Below are 23,168 nucleotides of genomic sequence, written 5' to 3'. Positions count from 1 at the left end.
TCATTCAAAAATTTGGAGCGGTGTACAAGATACAATAACACATTAAAATAGTTTTTTAAAAAAGGTGGGTGGGGGAAGCAAAATGCAAAGTAAAATGCAATTATTACATACAGAGCCAGGACCTGGTAGTTGCCATGCACATGAGAGTAGTTGTTTTGGATTAATTAATCTGGAACTCAATATCATCCAGTATACTTAATTTTGTTTCTTTCTATACTGCCCAATAGCCAAAGCTTTTACATACCGTTTCACTCTTAAAGAGCAATCTTATGCATGTTTACTCAGAAGTAAGTCCCACTGTATTCAATGAGCAAAGGGTTGCAGCCTTATTTACGTTTCTCCCCTACCTTCTCCCAAAGGACTGAAGTGGATAATGCTAACATAAAACATATGTAGAAAGTCCAGTTCAATTATATTACACTCAGGCTATCTCTGTTCAGGTAGGGCCGCAGCTGGCACACTAGCTTAAATTGACAAAGGCATTTCACGCCACTAAAGCAATTTGTGCTTCTAGTGTCAGAGATGGGTCAAGGAGAACCCCCAGACTGCAAAGCAGTTGTCTCTATGAGCTGACTAGACCTATACACAGTATTTAAAATGCAGTTGCACCATTATAACCATTGTTATTTTATCAGTCCTTCCCTACTCTTCCTGAGCATGGCATTTTACTTTTTTTCATTATTGTTTTCATTAATCTGTCCACCACAACCCCAATTGCTCTTTCCTAAAGATTCACATTCAGTTCAGAACCATTAATTGCAATCATATAAACACTTACTTGGGATTAAGTGCCATTGAACTCAGTGGGACTTCTGCAGAATTGTGCTATGATGAATGTTATTTGCAAGAACCTTTGGGGGCTCTTTGCCATCCGCTTTGGATATCCTCAATAATTTGGCCATCTGCAAACTGAACTAGCTTATTACTCACTCTAGATCAGTGGTTCTCAACCTTCCTAATGCCACGACCCTTTAATACAGTTCCTCATGTTGTGGTGACCCCCAACCATAAAATTATTTTCGTTCTTCTCTACACGATCCATTGTCATGGGATGGTTTGCTAATGAAAATAATACATAACAATAGCTTTAATAATACAAAAAATGATACATGACATAGTTCAGTCAATACAGTTTCCTAAGACCATCGGAAATATGTATTTTCCGATGGTCTTAGGCGACCCCTGTGAAAGGGTCCTTCGACCCCCAAAGGGGTCCCGACCCACAGGTTGAGAACCGCTGCTCTAGATCATTTATTAAATGTCACTAGACCCAATACAGGGTCTTGGGAAACTGAGCTGCTTATCTGCTTCCACTGTGAGAACTGCCCATTTATTCTGCCTCCTCTTCTTTAACCTGTCATATTTATTTTATTTTACTATATTTATGTGGCTGAACAATAACATATGTTCTCTGGGTAACTCACAGGAAATTTAAAAGAATAAAAGACACAATTAAAATACATTATCAAAGCAGTAAAAAAAAGCATAAAAATTGTTCTTTCCAGTGGAGGAAGAAATATTATAGTTAGTACACAGCTATATAACAAACCACAAATAATAAATTGAGATGCCCTGTTTGTAAAAACATGAGTTGTTTAAAAGGCCACTGAGCATGCAAAAAGATACCTGCTACAAAAAACACTATAAAGATGGTGCCAGACGAACCCCTCTAGAGAGGTTATTCCATTGTTGAGGTTAATTTAATAGGACTGCTCTGAGTAGGACCTCTGAAGAGGATCAGGTTTGGAAGGCCTCTTCCCATGTCTTCCTGCCCATGGCCTCAGATCATAATCTGAAGCCCTGCTCCAAGTGCTTCCACATACTGAGATTTGTCTGTGAGTGGGCCTTTTCTGTGGTGGCCCCCAAATTCTGGAATGCCCTCCCTATTTTGTTGACTTTTGGGTGCCAGGCAAAGACTTTTTTTTAATTCTCTAGGCTTTTTCAAATATTTTTTACTGCTGCTTATGTTATTTTTAATGTTACGTTAAATGCTGTGTTCTAAAATATTTTTCCATCTTTTAGCTGCTCTTTAAAATGTTTGCTGATGACTTTCAAGCTTTAAAAAAAATTGAGAGGCACAATCCTATGCATGATTAGACAGAAAAAAGTCCTACAACTCCCAGAATGCCTGGGTGGGCAATTCTGGGTGTTGTAGGACTTTTTCTCATCTAAACATGCATAGGATTGCACCCTTAATGTGTTGTTTTATCACTCTTCTATTGTATTTGTTTTTAGGGTAATTCATTGAGATGATGATGATGATGATGATGATGATGATGATGATGTGAGTTTTCAAGTAACCTGGTCCCAAGCCATGAAAGATTTTAAAAATTAAAACCAGCACTTTAAATTGGACCGAGAAATGGATTGGGAGTCAGTGCAGCTGCCATAATATAGCCCAAACACCCAGTCTCAGCTAATAACCTTCAGGCTTTATTCTGAACCAACTGTTTTCTGGACCATTTCTAAAGGCAGTTCCACATACAGTGTATTGCAACAGACTAAACAGGAGGTTACTGGTCCATATAAATATGTCTCCTCACCTTATGACTCCTAAGTTTACTCATGTTTTAGGTGATGGGCTTTGGAGAGCTAGCTCCAGGGGTGATAGGCCTATTAAAATGGTCTACCATGACAACAGATAAATCCAGCAAGCTTTCTTAATGCTGTAGCAGTGTTGCCAGCTATCCTATGCTGTCAAAGTCCTACTTGTTTTCTGGAATATGGAGCTGACTAGGGTGGTTGAAATTATGTCCCCTCTTCGTTCTATATTGCATGCATCTCCCTCATGTTCCAGGAAACTGTGGATGATGAAAGGCAAACAATGAGAAACAGTGGTGGAAAACTTGGGATGAATCTGACCAAGCCCTCATAAGAGCCCATTTTAAAGTTTACTCTCTAGCCTTAAATAAATCATATTTCACCACCACCATTGCATCCATGCAGTGTTTCTGTGTGTCAGTACATATCACAACCTGGCCACAAGGATAACCAAATTGAACTTATGTTGGCTCAATGCAGAATGCTTGTTGGGCATTTTGCATATATAGATGGCTCACATTTGGTAATTTGTCAAGTACTGGGAATCTATAAATATCTATGAAGTAGCTCCTGCATTTATTCATTTATTTAGAGTCTATACAACTATTTTCTGATTACTGTTTTTAGATGCTTTATGTCTAATAAGAAAGTCAGTGACTATTATCAAAATGTACTTTGGCTTTTTATTTTTTTATTTTTGCACTTAATTGGGCATATCTCCCCCTATCACTGTTGCCTTTTGCTTTCCTTCTTTCTTGGGCTACTTCCAGTGTCTCAGCAGACAGCCATCTTGCCTTCTTGGTTTTCTTTTTCTTTGGGACGTTTTTTGTTGCCACCTCTTGGACAATGTTGTGAACTTCTGTCCATAGTTCTTCCGGGACCCTATCTACTAAATCTAGTCCCTTAAATCTATTCTTCACTTCTACTGCATATTCATTAGGAATATTAGTGAGCTCATATCTGATCTGTGGGTCTTCCCTATTCTCTTTAGTTTGATTCTAAATTGTGCAATAAGAAGTTCGTGATCTGAACTACAGTCAGCTCCAGGTCTTGTTTTTACTGTCTGTATAGATGTAAACCTTTGGCTGCAAAGGATGTAGTCAATCTGATTTCGGTGTCGACCATCTGATGAAGTCCATGTATAAAGCTGTCTTTTTGGTTGTTGGAAGAGAGTGTTTGTTATGCACAGTGAGTTGTCCTGGCAGAATTCTATCAGCCTATGTCCCGCTTCATTTTGTTCTCCTAGACCATGCTTACCTGTAATTCCAGATGTCATTTGACTGCCCACCTTAGCGTTCCAGTGCTTTTGAACTGTGGTGTTGGAGGAAAATTCTGAGAGTGCCTTGGACTGCAAGAAGATCAAACCAGTCCATACTCCAAGAAATAAAGCCAGACTGCTCACTTGAGGGAATGGTATTAAAGGCAAAACTGAAGTACTTTGGCCACATAATGAGAAGACAGGATACCCTGGAGAAGATGCTAGGGAAAGTGGAAGGCAAAAGGAAGAGGGGCCGACCAAGGGCAAGATGGATGGATGATATTCTGGAGGTGACAGACTTGACCTTGGGGGAGCTGGGGGTGGCAACGGCCGACAGAAAGCTCTGGCGTGGGCTGGTCCATGAAGTCACGAAGAGTCGGAAACGACTGAACGAATAAACAACAAAAACTTTGGCTAGTCTCATTACTATTTGTACTAGTCTCATTACTATTTCCTAGTCTGCCTATGGTGAGAGTGCAGAAGTTCACTCCTCCTTCAGTGACAACAAGAAGGCAGACAAGTTATTGTACTAAGCCCTACGCAGTAACTAATGCAAGGCATTCAACTTGTTTGCTAAGGTATGTATTAAGCGGAAGCAATCTAGAGCACAATGATGTTTACATGTAAGAGTTTCAAGAGAACACGTCTGCCAAACCAGGACCATAGCTACATGACAATTCCTTTATCCATAGCTTTGCCTTGTCTAGCTAATTTTAGGCCTGTATTTCTCCATATTACCTTTCACCACACAATTGCCCATCCATTGGGAAAGTGGAGGTGGGAGATGGAAAGAGCACTTCACCTTTATTTCCATGTTAAGCAAAATGATGACTCTGTAACAAAGAATCCAATACGTTGTCAAGAATATTTTTGTTTTGCGAAAGACCAATTTCAATAAATTGTGTGCTATATTTTCCTTCTCGGTTGCACTGTCCATAAACTACCAAGACTTCTGTAGCGGCATCTATACAATTGTAACATGGCATGAAATAGGGGAATTTTTACAAAATTATGTGAAATGCTGTTTTGTAAAAAAATAATAATAAAAAAAGCAATGCTGTTTCAGTGGGTGAGATCAAATTATCTACCTCCACATGTTACTGAAGGAAAGGATCCAAAGAAGATGATGAAGATCACTGGAAGATCTTATGTCCTTAACTGCAATCCTAAGCACATTTAGCTCAACATCAGTACATAACGAACGGGGTTTGCTTTCAAGCAAGTTTGTTTCAGTATCATTAGGACTCACCATTTCTGGAACTACAGGAATTTGTGACAGGATTAAGGACTGTATTGTTGACTGTGCTGGGAGAATGATGAAAGAAGGTGGCTGTTTCAATTATAGTTGATAAAGGTACCAGAGGAAATCTTATCATTACTGATAAATAGCACATCCCTTCAAAAACAACTGAGATAGAAATCTTGCCCATATTTCCTCAAGCAGAAGCCACTCCCTGGGTGTGGACAACACTATCAAAGGAAGTGGGAGAGCTTAGCATGAATTTAAATAGATTGCTTTATGTGTGTTTATATTGTCCATCTCTTGTTGAAGACCTGGGATCCTTCTAAGGAGGCTGTCTGGCATAAATCTGTTTACATACTCTCAGAACATGCCTGGCATCTCTGAGGAGTGTCCATTATTCTTTGGTGGTGTAATGTGTCACTGTCAGGTGAGTGAGGTCTCAAAGGTACTTCCAGGTTGCGTGAATTGTTAAACAGAAAGAACTGGCTTTGCTAATGAAGTATAGCCCCGAACCTGCCAATCTCTATGCTGACCGGTACTAATCTAAACAGCAGACTGAAGGTTAGTTATCTCAGTCTACATGCCACAATCCACAGGATCCTTTTCTTTATGCTTCAGGTTCAGTGCTAGAAAGAAAAGGAGGAAGGCTGCGTAACGGGAGCCTAATATAAATTAGCTATTCTGACATAAATACCTACCAATGTTATTCATGGATTGGGATGCACAAATATCAGATACATGAATTAGAGGGATTTCATTCTGCTACGAAAGACATTCTTATCACCAATGTGCTTTGGATTTGCAATTGACTTTTGGAAGAGAGAGAATCCCATAAGACTGGGGGTAAATGTTCTGCTGAGAGCCAAGTCTGCATATAATTCCAGCACTGAACAGGGGGTTGGACTCGATGGCCTCATAAGCCCCTTCCAACTCTATGATTCTAAGTCATATGATTGGTTTTTCCCATTCCTTCAATGTGAATGGCAAGGGGAGTGAGTCACAACTCCTTGAAAACAGTGATTTCTCATGATCACACCCACTGTTTGAACAATACTGGAGCAACATGATCACCCAGCAGAAGCTGCCATTGACACTATGGGCCTTGCTAGACGTGCCGGGATAAGCTGGCAGGGAGGCGGGGTGACGGCGCACTAACTTTAGAGCGTGCCGCCCCGCCTCCTAGACGGCCGACACGCAGGGACTACGGAAGCCCTGCAGCGTCTGCCATTTTTTTGTTTTGTTAAAGGGGCCACGTGCGCCCCGAAGACTCTGGAGAAGGTAAGAGCCTTTTTTAAAAAATTAAGCTCCCCACCTTTTTTAAATTAAGCCCCCTGCCCCCTGCCCACTCTTTCCCCGCCCTCCCTCCCCATCTCATGTGCCACCCTGCGCTCTCCCTCCCTCCCCGTCTCCTGTGCCATCCTGCGCTCTCCCTCCCTCCCCGTCTCCCGTGTCGCCCTGCGCCATCCCCCTCTCCTGCCAGTCCGGCCTTCCCCCCCATGTCCCCCCCCGGATCCCCCCCTGGCCCAATCCCCCCCCCAGGATCCCCCCCGGGATCCCCCCCCGGATCCCTACCCCCTGGCGAGTAAGCTAGTAGCCGCAAAAAGCCACAGAAGTCACTAGACGTTCCGCAGCCCCGGACTCAGGCCGGGGCTGCGGAAAAGGCGCGCCATAAGCGACTTCGCTTATGGCGCGTTAAGGGAGGTTTTAGTGCAGCCTGGGGCCGGATTCCCCTGTGCTTCATGTACGTCACAGCAGGGAAACCGGGCCTCAAAGCGCGCTAACGCCTCGTCTAGCAAGGCCCTATATTAGCAGCTTGTTAACATTCCTTAACAGAAGAAGTTCCTGTAATGAATATATAGATCACTCAAGGAAGTGAGCTAGCGTAGTCACAGACTATATGTCAAGGCACAATATACATGATACCATTATGTGTTTGGGATCAGTCTAAGTTATCTCGGGGGTACCTTACAATTTAGTGCTTCTGAGTACAAAGACTGAGGATTTTCCCCAACAACAGACTCTTCTACAAGACTTAAGGGGATAGGAGGAAATGAATCTGGGGGGTGAATCGAAGACAAAAGGAAGATCAGTTTTCTTCTTGCAGAATTGAATCTGTAAGCACCTTGAAAACAATGCAGTGATTACTAGAAGCCAACATGCATTTGTCAAGAATAAATCCTGCCAGACTAATCTGATCTCATTTTTTGATCAGGGCAGGATCTACACTACTACTTATAATGATTTATTATTTTAATTTTTTTATTAGATTTTATTTATTACTACATAAAATACAAACCAACATAATAACTAACATACCAATACCTAACAAATTACTTGAATATATAGTTATTAACATATAAAACTTTATCATAACATAACAACATAAATCAACATAATAACAAGTGTCCCCCCTTCCCTTCGGGATCATTCATGTTTCCAAAATCTTAACACCTCTTCTGCTGGTGGTTTCCCACTTCCCTTAGAAAACACAAATATTAGGAACTGTTTCCAAATTTCCTCAAAATCATTCGTTTTTGCTATACCTCTTCTCACTTTAATGTTACATGTTAATTTATCATTAATAACAATGTCCCATACTTCTTTATACCATTCTTCAATACAATAATCACCTTGAAGCTTCCAGTTCCTAGCTACAATCAACCTTGCTGCAGTCAGCAAATTCGCTATCAAATCTTTAATTTCTTTATTACATTTTAAATCTTCATATAGTGAGAGTAATGCAACTCTTGGTGTTTCTTCTATTTTCATTCCAACAATTTCTTCAATCTCAGAAAACACCATCTTCCAAAACTTTTGCACATATTTACATTCCCACCACATATGTAAGTACGTTCCTTTTTCCCCACAACCTCTCCAACAATTTGCTGAATGCTGGTTATTTATCTTGTTTAACCTAACCAGGGTTAGGTACCACCTCCATATAATTTTATAATAATTCTCTTTTATTCTCACTGACATATTTCTCAACACTCTTTGTCTCCATAATCCTCCCCAACTCTGCTGTCCTATCTGTACCTTCAAATCTGTCTCCCAAACCAATTTTTAAGGGTTATGACAACTGTTCAGGCCCAGGAAACATTACATATACCATTTTCATACTGTTTTAAAAGTGTTATATCCTGCTTGGTGTAGATCGGCCCCAGGTAACCTCCCTTATGGACTATGGAAATGCTGTGGTCATGATATATATTGACTCCAGCAAAACTTTTGATAAAGTGCCCCATGACATTCTGATTAGCAAACTAGCTAAAAGTGGGATAGATGGAACAACTATTAGGTGGATCCACAGTTAGCTACAGAATCGAACTCAAAGAGTGCTTATCAGTGGTACCTTATCAGACTGGGCGGAGGTAATTGCATTGAAGGTTTAGCCTCACTGTGATAAGATGAAGTAAAATGAGTTGAAGATTGCAAAGCATTCTGTATATTAAAATGCTCTAACTTAGGGTGACCATATGAAAAGGAGGACAGGGCTCCTGTACCTTTAACAGTTACATAGAAAAGGGAATTTCAGCAGGAGTCATTTGTATGCATGCAGCACCTGGTGAAATTCCCTCTTCATCACAACAGTTAAAGCTGCAGGAGCTATACTGCAGCTATACTGTGACCAGATTTAAAAGAGGGCAGGGCACCTGCAGCTTTAACTGCTGTGATGAAGAGGAAATTTCACCAGGTTCTCCATATATACAAATGACACCTGCTGAAATTCCCTTTTCTATGCAATTGTTAAAGATTCAGGAGCCCTGTCCTCCTTTTCATATGGTCACCCTACTCTAACTGTAGGTGGCCTATATCGTGGGAATTTCAGGTCAGTTTCTACTTCTAATGAAGATATCTGCATAAGCATCTTTCCAGCCTTTACTTCAGAGGTGGGCAGAATATTGATCTCTAGCTGTTTTGTACTTCAACTCCCACCACTCCTGATCATTGGCTGTACTGACAGGGGCTTTTGGGAGTTGACGTCCAAAACATCTGGAGAGCAACCTTTTGCCCACCGTTGTTTCATTTTACCCATCTCTTTTCACTTTACTAATTTTTGCAATCAGTCCATGATAAATATTTATATATTTCTCCTCTTTTGGATATTTGCTCATCATAATTAATGACTTACGAAATCAATGCTGCCACCCCAGCAATTTCATTGTCTTCCAGTTCTCTCTGGGAAATGGGAAGGGAGGGGGGAACTAACAAAGCTTTCTGTGGTCAATTGTGTTATCAAGGCACTTGGCACTACCAGCTGATTCTGGCTTACTATCAATCTCTCAGGAAAATAAAATACTCTTTTGTAGTTAAAAGCCTAACCAGTTACTACTATGTATTTTATCTTAACAAAAGCGGCTTTTATAAAAAATGCATACGGTGAAAGCCTGGAATGGAATCAGTCTGTGCTAATTAGTTGTTTAGATGTTGTTTGGATGCAAATCTGCAAATTTAAACAATATTTCTCTTGACAAAAATGCATTCCATATTATGGAAGGTCCACAACATTACTCCATATTATCAGATTTGTGGATTTAAGTGCAGTGATGCTCTTAATACAACATTAAAAACTTTATAATACTGGGCCATAATATGTAAAAGTGTATCACCATAGCTACAAAGCTATGATAGCAAACATCTAAACAAGAATGCCACTCTACAATATTAATTTGGAATTATGATTATTATTATTTTTAAAATAGTAAAAAATAGAGAAGCCCTTGGTGAGTATCCCGCAGGGTTCATTGAAATTTTATACCCTCCCTCGTCCGGCATTTCACTTCCCCTCATTGAAAAGTTAAAGAACTTTCAGACTTACATTTATTAATATTCTTAATTTTCCAATTGCCCAGTGATCTGGAATAATACTCCAAGTTATAAGTTGAATTTTGTTACTGTTAAATAAATTGTTATTGGCTTTTACTTCATGGTTTGTTTGTTTTTTTTAAAAAAAACTTTGTTGGGAGGAGAGGAGTGGGGTTCCATAGAATATCACATCATTTTACATGGGTTCCTCAACCAATACAGGATCAAAAACTACTGCTACTAGAGGCTTCTGGGATGCACATGTATCATTACCACTTTGCAGGGGGTGTTTACCAAATCAGAAGCAATAGCGTGTCTAGCTTGTTCAGGTGTTATGCCAACTCACTGTTCCTGCATATTATGGCCCACCCCCCCAACTTCTCAGTGCAAGCCAACCTCTCAAACCTTCACCTTCTCACATTGAATGGAAGGTCTGGAGGGGATGTCTATGTGCATTTGCATGAACCTGAGTAGAAGCATCTCTGCAATCAGAAATTCTAACACAGCAGTCTTCTACTCAGGACTTGTCTACACCAGCCTTTTTTTACCCAGGGTCATCCCTAGATTGTCTCTGTGTGTCCAAATGACACACAGGGGATCCTGGGGGCAACCAGGGATGACCCCTCCATTTTCGCGGGATAACTGGTTGCCCAGTCATCCCAATTTCCCTCACGGTCCCAGGACCATCCCGAGGACTGCAGGAGGTGTGGCACCCGCTCCCGGCTTCTCCCTTCCTTCCTGCAAGTAGCAGGGTTCCTAAAATGGGCACGGAGCTGCGCAGGGGCAGTCCATGCCCATTGGGGGTGGGGGGAACATTTCAAAGGTTGTTTTTTTAAAAAACACCTACATGCGCTGGAGCACAATTGTGTGCTGTCTCCATTCCAGGGGGGGAATGGCGGCCATGATGTCCCTTTTCCCTTCTGGGATGTTGTGCAGCTGTTGAGATGCTGGGGGAGGTTCACTGAAGCAGGTAAGTCCATGATCCTTCCCTCTCCCTCCCTTTACACCCTTAGGTGTAGACATGCCCTTAGTTTCAAGTGAATGTATGTAGAAGGTCCCTTCAGACTTTCTTGCTTACCTCAGAAAGGTTAGGGACTCAGAGGGTGTGGACAGGGATTCTAGACATGCATTACCATATCCTATTCAGGCATAATGCCTGAACAGGGCTTCTGTTACGTACCAATATAGTGGCATCACCTAGCCAGAAAGTCTTGTTTCTAACCAGGCATAGTGAGTTTGAACCCCTGAGGCGTTGGCAATGTGCTACTACGTAATACATTTTCACCTTCCTGCTGTAAACCCCCCCCCCCCGCCCCACATACTTACAGTGGAGAGAAAGTGTGAACCCCTTAAGATTGTCACGTATTTCCATCCTAAAATGTTATTAGATCTTAATCTAACCCCATAATCCTAGATAAAGGCAACAGAAACCTGATTAAACAAATGACACACAAATATGATGCTTTTTCAAGTTTTATTTATCTACAACTGATTTTGTATTCAATACCCATATGTGAAAAAGTATGTGAACCTTTAGATTCAGTATCTGGTAGCAACCCTCCAACCCTGAGCAGCAATGACTTCAAGTAAGTGTTTCCTGTAACAGTTGGTCACTCTCTCACAACAGTTTTCAGGCATTTTGGCCCATTCCTCCTTACAGAACTACTTCAACTCTATAACATTTGAAGGCCTGAACAGCTTGCTTAAGGTCCTGCCATAACATTTCAAGGGTTTTTTAGGTTTGGACTTTGACAAAGTCATTCTAAAACATGGAATTTCTTCTTCCACAGCCATTCATTGCTGCATGGCCCAGTTTTGGTTCAGCTTCAGTTCACAGATGGATAGCATGATATTCTCTTCTAGAACTTCCTGATACACTGCAGAATTCATGGTTGTGACAATGATGGCAAGCAATCGAGGTCCTGAGGCAGGAAAGCAGGCCCAAATCATCACATTCCCACTGCCATGCTTGACAGTTGGGATGAGGTTCTTCTGTTCAAATTCAGTGTTTGTTTTTCACCAAACATGTTTCTCATTGAAGCCAAAAAGTTCTGCCTTTGACTCGTCTGTCCAGAGAACATTGTTCCAGAAGTCTTGGGAATCTCTATGTGATCTTTAGCAAATGTCAGACGTGGTTTAGTAAGGTTTTGTAACCCTTTCAAGACTGATGAGCAGCAATAACTGCTTTTCTGAGGTTTTCAGATATGTCTTTTGATCATGGCATGACGTTTTCCCACACAACTGTATGGTGAAGACCAAAATCACAATGTTTCTGATCCTTTTATAGGGTGGGGTCTTACAAACTCACTCCTGAAGATTTACCTAATTGCTTAAAAATAGATTCTAATTATTGCCTTTAATTGAACTTCTGTAACCAGAGGTTACACATTCCCTGACTCTTAAGAACTCATTGGCTGTGTTCAGACAACACAATAGTCAACTGTGGGGTAATAATCAACGACAGTTGTTTATCTAGGGGATACTCCTCACACAACATAATAATCAACCGTGGTGTGAATTAGGATCAGCATTAAGTTGACTATTAGTCCATGCTGAGTTGACTCACTCATCCCCCGCCCTCTCTTCCCCCTCAGACCTCTCACTAGTATCTCAGCCATTGCTGCTAAACATCTATCCCACCAGCTGGACTAGAATGGAAGCAACACTGTGGCTGATGAAATAACCAATGGTGGCCAAGGAAATAACCAACAGTGCCCTCCACACAACATGATAAATGGTTCAAATAGCCAACTCTGCACAGCGTTGATTATTTGTATTGGGTATTTTCGCCAAATAACAAACAACTGGTTAAAAAAATTCCTCCACACAACATGATAACCCATGGTGGATTAAATAACCAACTGTTGTCTATTTAAACCACCATTGGTTATTGTGTTGTCTGAACCCAGCCATTGTTTGCCTAATTTACACATTATTTTCTTTCACAAGACATGTAATTGGTTAATATACACCTATTATTGAGAGCCAGTGTGGTGTAATGGCTAAAGTGTTTGACTGAGAGTTGGGAAATCCGGGTTCTAGTCCCCACTTGGCCATGGAAACCCACTGGGTGACTTTGGGCCAGTCACAGACTCTCAGCCCAACCCACCTCATAGGGTTGTTGTTGTGAGGATAAAATGGAGAGGAGGAGGATTATGTACACCGCCTTGGGTTCCTTGAAGGAAAAAAGGCGGGATATAAATGCAATAATAAATAAATAAATAAATAAATAAATAAATAAATAAATAAATATTAAATATTTAGAAAAGGACTGGTTTTTATTCTCAAAGGCTATCATGGTAAAATTGTGGAATTTCAGAAATTATCATTAGGGTTCACAAACTTTTTCTCACCACTGTAGATTCTAAGGCACATATCTCCTAAATCCAAAAACTTGGCTGTCCTCCTTGTACAATTAAGAGGACAAGAAGCATTTCATGGAAGAATAACTTTTGCCTAAGGCACTCTTTATATTCACTACATGATCTCCGCCATGTGAATTGCATAGCTATATTCTCTTTGTGTCAGTTGTGGGGACTGCGTGGGATAGATATGAGCTGAAGCATGACCCATGTCTAGTTATGAAGAACAAAAGCACTGAAACAGCACTTAAGACAACAATTATTGCCATTGGGACATACACATTACTATTGAGGCTACAATCTCTTACTGTTGGCAAAAGCAGTAAATTTTGCATCTTATTTTCTAAAATCACACCCTAGCCCAATCTACACCAAGCAAGATATAACACTTTTAAAACGGTATGAAAACGGTATATGTAATGTGTCCTGGGCCTGAACAGTTGTCATAACCCTTATAAACCGTTATAAGTTATATAGTGTAGATCCTGCCTAATCACAACCAATCCTATATATTTGGAATTCAAGCATATACTGCAAAGGGCAAGGCAGGGCCAGTCCTCTCACGAGGCAGGTTAAATCCCTCATGTCAGGTGTATAAGTGGGGTAGCAGCAAATTGCCAGGCTGGGCTACTTTGAAGAGCTCTGTCGTCAGCTCTGCTGCAGCAAGAGAACGGCAACACCGAGGCTCTCTGGAGCAGCCACCGTCCCTCTGGCACATTCTGAGAGTCTCAGAGTGAGCCAGAGTGTGGACAGGTTTTATGTAGAGCCATATCGGCCAGAGAAAACAGCCAGTGTTGCTCTTCAGAGAACCGGCCAGGTCCAAATGCCTGGCTCTAAGGAGGTCCTTCCACAGAGCCAGGCATTGTGGGAAGGAGATTGTCTGAACCACAATCTCCTGGGTCACCCCAGACAGGGGTGGTGACGGGAGATGCAGGGGGGGTAGGAGACACTGCAATGGGGCAAAGACATACATATCCTCTCCCACCTCAGATGGCAGGTGAGCTTCCATCAGCCCTAGTAAAGGGGCAGATCCCGATGCTTTTGTTTATACCTTGCTTGGGCAGACAATGTATTTTACCTTGAAGGAATTTATTAGCTCAGCTAATAAAACCTCCCATGATCTTTATTTTCTATCAGTGAAAGGTGACTATATTCCACACCCACCACAAAGCTGAATATATAATATCAAATATTTAAAGGATAGTATAAAATTCATTTCCAATTGAAGTGGCTGGTTTGGATAAATGAATCTGCCCATGACTATACATTTTATGTTGTGTGTGCTGGAACTTTGCCTGTATACTAGGTCTGTAGACAAATATAATTGTTGCCTGTCATACGTTTGCAATGCTTGCCATCATATTAAAATGAAACTGTGGAGTTTTGATATGGCACTGAGTCTATAGATACATTGTTTTCATTTTTTCTTAACGCTTTCAAAAACTGACAGCAGGCTCAGGAGCAATTCTTTCAGCAATAACTTTATTTTCCTACAGACCTGAATTACTGGCACAGTATTACTCTGCATATGCTAAGCATGTTGAAATATTTAATATAATTAAACACAAATCCATAATTGGGTACAATGAAACAGAGTGCTGTTGTCTCAATTGTCTATGTTTCTACTTTACTTGAAATAAGCCTAATATTAGTTGCTCAGTCATGATGTTTGGAACAGTAGCTAAAGGTGTGTTCAATGGAAAAATTAAATTTAAGGTGAAGACAGATAATACGGTGGAAATGGTTTGCACATAGATTTTGTGCATTTTGAAGCATTTGTTTTCAAAGAAGCAAAATGTGTGTTCAAACCACATCCACTTCAGTCTTCACCCTTATACAATTCCCCAAAATACTTGTCTTAGTGCACGTCTGTCATCCTTGAACCAATGGGGTCAGCATCATTTTGCTTAAAGGATGTATTTTGAGTGCTGCCTGTGGTTATGTAGTCAAATGGATTACACAAAAGATAATACATTCATACTGTATTCTGTTAGCCACTCTCCCGGTTATGGAGACAATTGACTAAATATCAGCTTTGGGAATTTGTATTAAAGGAAATGGTTAAAATGTTTCAAATAAAATAATAAATACCTATTTGGGCAAAATGTATTTTAACACATTTGTAGATAAATATTTAAATAGGGCTGAAGTCTCTCAGGAAATGGCCTGATTTATATGTCACAATAATGGAGATTTTTTTTTAAAGACCCTGTGAATTAAGCAAGAACAAGCAAAAAACTGCTGGCTCCTATTGCCCAATCGCTTCCACTGTAAGTGGGAGGGACTAAACAACCCAGAGACACTCCATCCATGGATTGTTTAGCATTGTGTTCTGACCAGGAACTCTGGGCTGTTGGCAGAAAGCGAAAGGAAAGGAACCTCTCGTGCAAGCACTGAGTCATTACTGACTCTTGGAGGGATGCCAGCTTTTGGTGACGTTTTCTTGTCAGGCCTTATAGCGGGGTGGTTTGCCGTTGCCTTCCCTGGCTGTTATTACCTTTCCCCCAGCTAACTGGGTACTCATTTTACCGACCTCGGGAGGATGGAAGGCTGAGTCGACTCGAGCCGGCTGCCTGAAACCAGCTTCCGCTGGGATCGAACTCAGGCCGTGGGGACTGTGCCACACGAGACAAATCAGAATTCTGGGTTCCAATTCTGGGTTGTGTCTCCCCAGTAATCCAGAGTTCCCAGGTTTTTTGCTGCTTTTTGCTATTGTCCTAGCAAGCGCAAGTTACATTGCACAAGTGTTGATTTATACTAGTGCAGCAACATTAATCCTAGTGCTAGGGCACAGTTGGATTCTACCCACACCATTCATAATTGCATTTTTACCACAGGGAAGTTATTTGGTTCAATAAAACTTTCCAATTATTTGTTAAAATGTCTCTGTTTTGTTTGGCTTTGGGCAATCTGTTTTAAAATGCAAATTTGTGGGGGGGCTCTGCTTCTTTTTGTAAATGTGTGTATATTATTTTAAAATGACATTTGTCATTGCTAAATCTTTTTCTTGCTTTTTTAATTTTAGTACTCTATTGTTTAGAATAATGTGCACCTTCTGTGGGAAAATGATATGCGAGGTTTAAGTATAAATGAGTGAATAAAAGTAACCTATAAGATAAACTGTATCATACACACATACACACACTACATCTTGCATAGGAATGACCATAATTGGAAATGTTATAAAATTATGATTTTAAAAATTGGCAATAATAACACAGGTATGCTTGGAGGTTTGTTTGTTTTTACTTAAGGGCAAGGCATGATGCCTCCTGCATTTTCTACCAGTGCTCCAATTCAAATCAGGTGTATTTCAGGGTTATCAAGTCTCACAACACAAATTTGGAAGAAAAAGGTCTGAAAAACTTTTGCCAAATGCAATGTCTCTATTGAGTGACTCATTCTCTTGCCCAGGCTTTTCCTGATTTGGGTACAACAACAGTTGATACCTGAAATAGACCTGATTTTCAACGTCAATCTTTAAGACCGAGGATGAGTAACAAATCTAAAATAGCCATTGGAGAAGGACAAGCATGAAGGATGAGAGCAGTGTGCCAGCAAACGTGACAAATTAGCCATTTCTTTATTTCTTTTTAAAGCCTTTTGGGCCTTCTTAAGAAGTGGCAGCAAAAACCAGGAAGTCCCCCCCCCCCGCTCAAGAAAGGCTGAATGTGTAAACATCCTTCAGGAACAGGAAGCACACAAATCTTGGTGACAAGCTATATTCACTCATAATATCCTTTATGTCACATGAGCATCTCTCACGGAAGTAGGATGTTGAAGAAATCTGCCTTTGGTTTACTATGTGAGTACTGAAATGACCTATGCTCATTGGTAGCTGAAAGCCAGAAAAAGAAATAAAAGGAGTTTTTTTTAAAAAAAACTATGAAGAAAGTGAGGGGAAGAATTAGAACACAGGTGGGAAAGGGCCAAGTTCAATTCTGAAACGACTCTTGAGGGCTGCATTCCAGTGGTTGGTTGGGCCACAGGAAAAAGGACTAGAGCCAAAATACCAAAAAACTACAACCATATTTTAGCTGAAAGCTCTTATCACCGGTAACGAAGACTTAGGAGAAGCATTCCAGCCTTTCAGAATGGGAGAAAACCCATGCAAAAGGTGGAACATCACCAAATGAGCAGCAGTAAGGGGGCAGGGGCATGGCCAGGAAAAGCGGGCAGTTATCAGGGGAACTCTGGAGGGTTGGATTTGGCCCGTGGGCCTGAGGTTCCCCACCTCTGGATTAGAAGGACCGAAGGAAAAAAAGTCTCTATTTAGGGTGAAAACAGTTAAAGGTTTTGAATGTAAGCCAAAGAGCCCCCATCCAACTTCAGTCACACTTTACTTCAGTCACACATCCTCACCTGACACATCCATCAGATTCAATTATGCCTGCAAGAAGAAGTCGGGCAAGATGGATTCTTCAGTGCTGTAAGTCCAAAGCCAACCGAACCAACCAGATTTCAAAGTTGTGAGATCATTTACTCCTCAATTCTGAAACACATTTGTTGGGAAACAAGCCCCACAGATTCCAATTATGGAATTTTCCATGTAGTGAGAATATTTAAGATTATAGATAAGCACCTTTGACTTGGTATTTGATTTGTTGATTTGAAGGGAGCCTACTTACAAATAAACATGTTTAAACCTAATAGGGTCGCAGTCTGTTGTTGCATGTTTTAACAAAATTGATGAACAAACTTCATGGGTTTCCTTCTGCTGAATTGGCCAGGATGAGATTTGTGATATGCATGTCATCATATCAGCTATGCACGGCTCTCCCTTGCTGGACTAGAGCAAAACACCGGCTTTCAAAGAGAGTAAGGGTCAAAACTGACATTACTTTAAATATGTGTCTAGCAGCTATGTGTTGTTGTTTTCAATTCCTCTGAAGTAGGTTCAGGCCCCCAGTCCAGACTGGGCCTCTACTGTGTGTGGCATGGGGACCATATATACCTACTTCACAGAAACAAACAAACAAGACATAGCTTCTAGACAAACATTTGGAATAATGTCTGTTTTGGCCTTGAAATAAGTAATGAGTTAAAATAAAAGGCTTCTTAAGATAACATGATTGAAGTGCTAACTCCACATGTTATTAATAAAGTACTTCATTTCCTATCTTCTTTCCTGATCATCTTATTTAACAAGTATTTCATCTTACAGAGCTTTGGTTAGTCCTTTGAAGCTGGTTAGTGTCAAATTTGAAATACCCTAGGAACTCTGTATTTGGCACCCCAGATAGCTGGACCCCCTTTTCCCTTTGCACCATTGCCCCAATCCAAACCTACGGCTGTTTCTCAGAACGAAAAAATATATATCTGGAGCTCCAAACATGGAAGTCCCATGTACGAATGTACAGCTTTTATTAAATCAATTCCATTTGTGCTTCACAAATTGTCAGGTGTCTTTTGTTTCATCATCCACTCACTGATAGAATTGGATTTTTTGAAACCAACATTTTATTCTGCCTGTACGTATGACTTGGAAAAAGCCAGTCCGCTGCAAAATATGCCTACGTGTTATTTGCTGGATCAGGAATCACATGCATAAATCAACTATGCATCCAAGTGTGGTTGCACACATTCAACTATGCATCCGCATCTAAATTTTGACATAAGTAGGCACACAGTGCCAAAACTGTGGAACAGCCTCCCATAGGAGGTACATAGGCCTCCCTTTCTGTTCACTATTCATAGATAGCTCATGACTTACTTTGTTTTTGATTGCTGATTTATTTCTTCCATTACTGCTGTTTGAGTATTCTAGTCTTCCGTATTAATGTTATGTTCCAGTCTTCTGTTTAATTTGGCTTCCCTGATTTTGTATATTATATATACTGCCTTGAAAAACAGCTTGTACATTTCTACCTATAGAACATGGCAAATAATTTGAGAAGAAGGCTAATGTTCTAAAGAAAAAAGAGACTAGACTAAAATGGAGCTAGCAGTGACATGATTATAATTATGATGTTAACTTACTGCATACTATTGTTTCAGTCATTTCTGCCATGCTTACACAGTTCCCAACTGCTATTCTATATCTTTATTAGGAAAAATCCTGCAGCAAAAATTAAGTTCAAACATTTGCCTTATAAAAATGATTTTATTTTCTTTGCTATGGAAAAAAGGCCATTCAACTTATAGAAGAGCTCCTGGAGTCATATTGCACATTGAACCATTATTAATCCATTTGTCAAAGGGAATGCAGACCACTCTGGTGCTGATACCCATCGTAAAACTTCTGTAGAGAATCTGGAATTCTAGGAGTCACAATAGCCAAGGCTTGCTGGAAATGCTGTCTCATAATGCTTTTGGCCTGTATATCTTCCTGAAGGGCGGCAAGGGCAGCCTCTCTACAAATTGCAGTTATCTGAAAAAGAAACATATTCATTAAAAAAAGAAAAAGAAAGAACAATGGAATATAGATTATTGGAACATTTTATCTGCTGAGGTTTGAAGGCAGGACAGTCACAGAATGTAACAGAAGACTGAATTCTCTCATAATTTTCTTGAGCATCAGTAAAAGCATCTGTATAAATGAAAACCCAGCTGCAACTGTGGTAAAAATTCATCAATTGATGTTTGCAGTCTGATGTTTGTTATTGGAGGGCCGTATCCTGCTCTCTTATGGAGGTTAAACATATATGGCAGATGCTCAGTTAAAAATTCACCAATTGATAATAAACAATCCAATAAGTGTTCTAGGAACAAGAGCAGGCCGATCAAATCATCTGTGGCTTTTTTCTTAAGACCCTAACTTCTTCTTTTTAAAAGTAAAAATGTATAATTCAAATCAGGAAGGAAGAAAAAGTGTAGAAAAGAAGGGGGGCTAATATCTTGAAGCCTGAGATATGTTTTTAAGCTCTCTGGACTTCAGACAGCGGAAACAGCCTCATGTTAATGTCATTCTAAAGACACATTACTGTGGTGAAAAGCGCTTGAGGAATGAACAGAGAGACCACGATTTTCAGTGTAAGAGGGAAAACAGTGATTGATACTGACTGCACCCTTATGTGTGTAAATGAAAGAGCCAGCTGAAATGCATTTGTCAGCCATTCAGCGTATTTTCCTTGTTTGTTCACTTGTTGAAAAGACTTCCACTGCCTATGCTGGGCTAATGGCTGCCAAAGTCTTTTAGGGACTTTTTAGGGGATTTAGCATGTGTTTAGCAAGACTTCGGAAGAAGAAGAAGAAAAAACACGGATTTGAACGTCTTTGTCAAATTACTACAATATTGCTGTTCATTCTGATCAGCATTCTGCTGCCTTGAGTTTGAATTCTTTACACCATTTACTAAGTCATTAAAAAGGGGGAAATGCATGCACAGCCATCTTACAGGTAATGCCTTCCAGTTTTCTGCCAGCTAATGTAGAAATATGTATTTATATTTCTCAGTTCCTACACAGAGACAAAACCTAAACTGTGATTATTTGAAAAGTAACACACATCTGGATATATTCCCCTCTTCTCTAACAGTTGTTTTCCAATGCCAAACAACAAAACTTTCTCACAGGGAAAAAAGTATCTGCGTTGTTGCATTTAAAACACCGAAAGAACATGAGCATCAAAAGCCACAATTGTTTGCAAGATATCTGTTCTTTTGACAGGCAACACAGAGGCCGTGTTAAGTCCCCTGCCCCCACTTCTCCATTTGCCATTCATTCCATGCTTACATAAATATGATTCAAAAATGTTGTCACAGCAGAAAACTGGCAACCAAGACTTGGGCACTGCCAAATATTAGGAGCATGTGGTACACACAACAAAGAGCACTGGGGCAGGGAGTGATCTTGGCCCACCCAGCAATTTGAGTGGGAACATTTAAATAACAATCACACAAAAATAGCAAGCAATGACTTAAATAGGAATTTGCTTCATCTGTCCCTGTAGCATAGCCCTCATGGGAGAGCCACCACTAGGGGAAGGTGTCTTTTAGTACACATGTTCTGCATTGAAGAACTATGTAGAATCTACAGCCCAAAATATGAGCAAGCTGGTTTTATTATGAGCAATAATGAAAACCAGGACATGTTCTCCATCTATCATAATTTTTATTGAGAGTGAGTCTGAATGTTTTACCTGAAGTTCGAGTAGACACTGCATGTTCAAGTTCTCCTTCAACCAGTTCAGGAAACACTGCCAGCACAGTTTAGAAGTGGCAGTTTCTCCATAACAACAGAAGCTGCTTTCCTCAGTCCTCAAAGTCGATTGAATGTTCAATTCCCTATGACCTCTACCTGGAGACCTCAAAAGAACACCACATGCTTTTGTGGTTCTTCTCCCTCCCGGTCCTTTAGGTCCAGGATTGACTAACAATCAAACTATTTGTGTTTGTTTTATTTTCAGAGGCTCTTACATTATTATTATTTTTCATTACCAACGTCTGCTGTAAGTCACATCTGTTGCAGTTAACAACCAGTTTATAGCAACTAGTAATGTATGGCCAGGGCAGGGGATAGATGAACATGAGATGCTGCTTTCCCACTATTGGAACACCTCAAAAGGTTCTCATATTACTAGGGTACTGTCCGGAAAACTGGTTCAGCCAGTTTTCGGGTTTCTGGAAAAGTGAGGGATGGTGGTGGGATTTCATTTGTGCCTGCCTGCCAGAGGAGAGGGCCAACCAGAAGCTATTTGTGTGCATGCAGCCACAACGTTCAAAATGAGACCTACACAGTTGAGGAATGGAATGGGTGAGTAAACAGCAGTGCAGAAAAGAATGATTTCCACTCTTGTGCACTCTCTCATTCATACATATATACATGCCAAAGGACTATGAATGAAAATGTGAATGTACAAATTCAGGGCCTAGCAGAGGGGTGTAGAACCACAGCCCTGGGGCCCAAATCTGACCCTCCTGTGTGGAACCACAGGCCTCCAGGGTTCCCCAGAAGACCACGCCCCCTTCTTCATCACTTTTTCCCAACTGCCAATCGTTTGGTGGTTTCCATGGTTTTGCGCAGGTTTTTCCCCATTCTAAAAAGTTGAAATGCCTCTCCAGAGGTTTAATTACTGGCTGAACGAGCTTTAGACTAAAATATGCTAGGGTGTTTTGTGTGTATGGTATTTTTGGCTCTACCACTTCCGCCTTTGGCCCTGCCCACCACTGGAATGCACGCCCCAAGGGCTAAAAATAGGGATGTGCGGATTTTACAAAATCTGTTCCGTCTGTGTTTCATAGATTGCCAGACGTCTTTTGTTCTGTCCTCCACATTAACAGAATTGTTTGGTTTTGTTTTCATTTTCAGAATTTGTGCAATGCAAATGCAAATGTGTACAAATTTACAAATGTGGAAATGTCCCCAAACTGTACATTTCAGATTTGATCCTATGGGGAAAATGTGCATGTTTGGCCAGTTTTTTTTTTTTAATTTCAGCATATTTTTTACGACAAGGTTTATTATTATTATTATTATTATTTATTTATTTATTTATTTATTTATATAGCACCATCAATGTACATGGTGCTGTACAGCGGTTTGTGCAAAATTCCTGAAGGTTAGGTAAATAGTCCACAGGTCGGCGGGCTCCACCCTACAGGGGAAAAGTCAGTCCACTGCAGAATCTGTGGTCAGATTCATAAAAGTCTGAACTGATCTGATTCCACTGTAGATTTCTCCAACATCCCTAGCTGGAAGTTCTCCATCGCAGCCTACCAGATACAGTGTTGGAAGTGCAACGTGACAGGGTACAAGCAGAGCAGGGAGACACAATCCACAATCAGGCCTTTGCACCCTAAAACTCCCAGCCAGGGCATCTGTTCAACTCTCCCGCAAATACTGACATTTTCTTTAAATTACAACATGTAGAAATTTAGCAGCCTTCTAATTCGTGAGTCTGGGGCATACCCCACCTCCATTGCAGCAATCACAGCTAGGACGTGTGAAGTTTGAGATTTCAACAGGCCCAAGCAAACTGTCATAACTGGGACCGCAATACCTGATGGAACGCCTCTCCC

At 40.6% G+C, this 23,168-nt stretch overlaps 1 protein-coding gene across 4 annotated transcripts in view; it reads right to left on the bottom strand.

Annotated features, from left to right (window-relative positions):
* Window positions 1-19,277: 19,277 nt before the first annotated feature.
* AFG2A (AFG2 AAA ATPase homolog A) overlaps window positions 19,278-23,168 on the bottom strand; it is a 195,850-nt gene continuing 191,959 nt past the window's right edge. For 3 of the 4 annotated variants that reach the window (XM_063136432.1, XM_063136433.1, XM_063136435.1), the window contains one exon: window positions 19,278-19,580. In XM_063136432.1, coding sequence (XP_062992502.1) covers window positions 19,404-19,580 — 177 coding nt within the window. In that variant the 3' untranslated portion in view covers window positions 19,278-19,403. The remainder of the gene's footprint in view (window positions 19,581-23,168) is intronic. The other variant, XM_063136434.1, reaches the window with a different exon arrangement.

This window comes from Elgaria multicarinata, chromosome 10 (assembly GCF_023053635.1).
Source record: "Elgaria multicarinata webbii isolate HBS135686 ecotype San Diego chromosome 10, rElgMul1.1.pri, whole genome shotgun sequence".
Lineage (NCBI taxonomy): Eukaryota > Metazoa > Chordata > Lepidosauria > Squamata > Anguidae > Elgaria > Elgaria multicarinata.
Note: the sequence above shows the minus strand (reverse complement) of the source record. Positions and strands in the feature narration are given on the sequence as shown.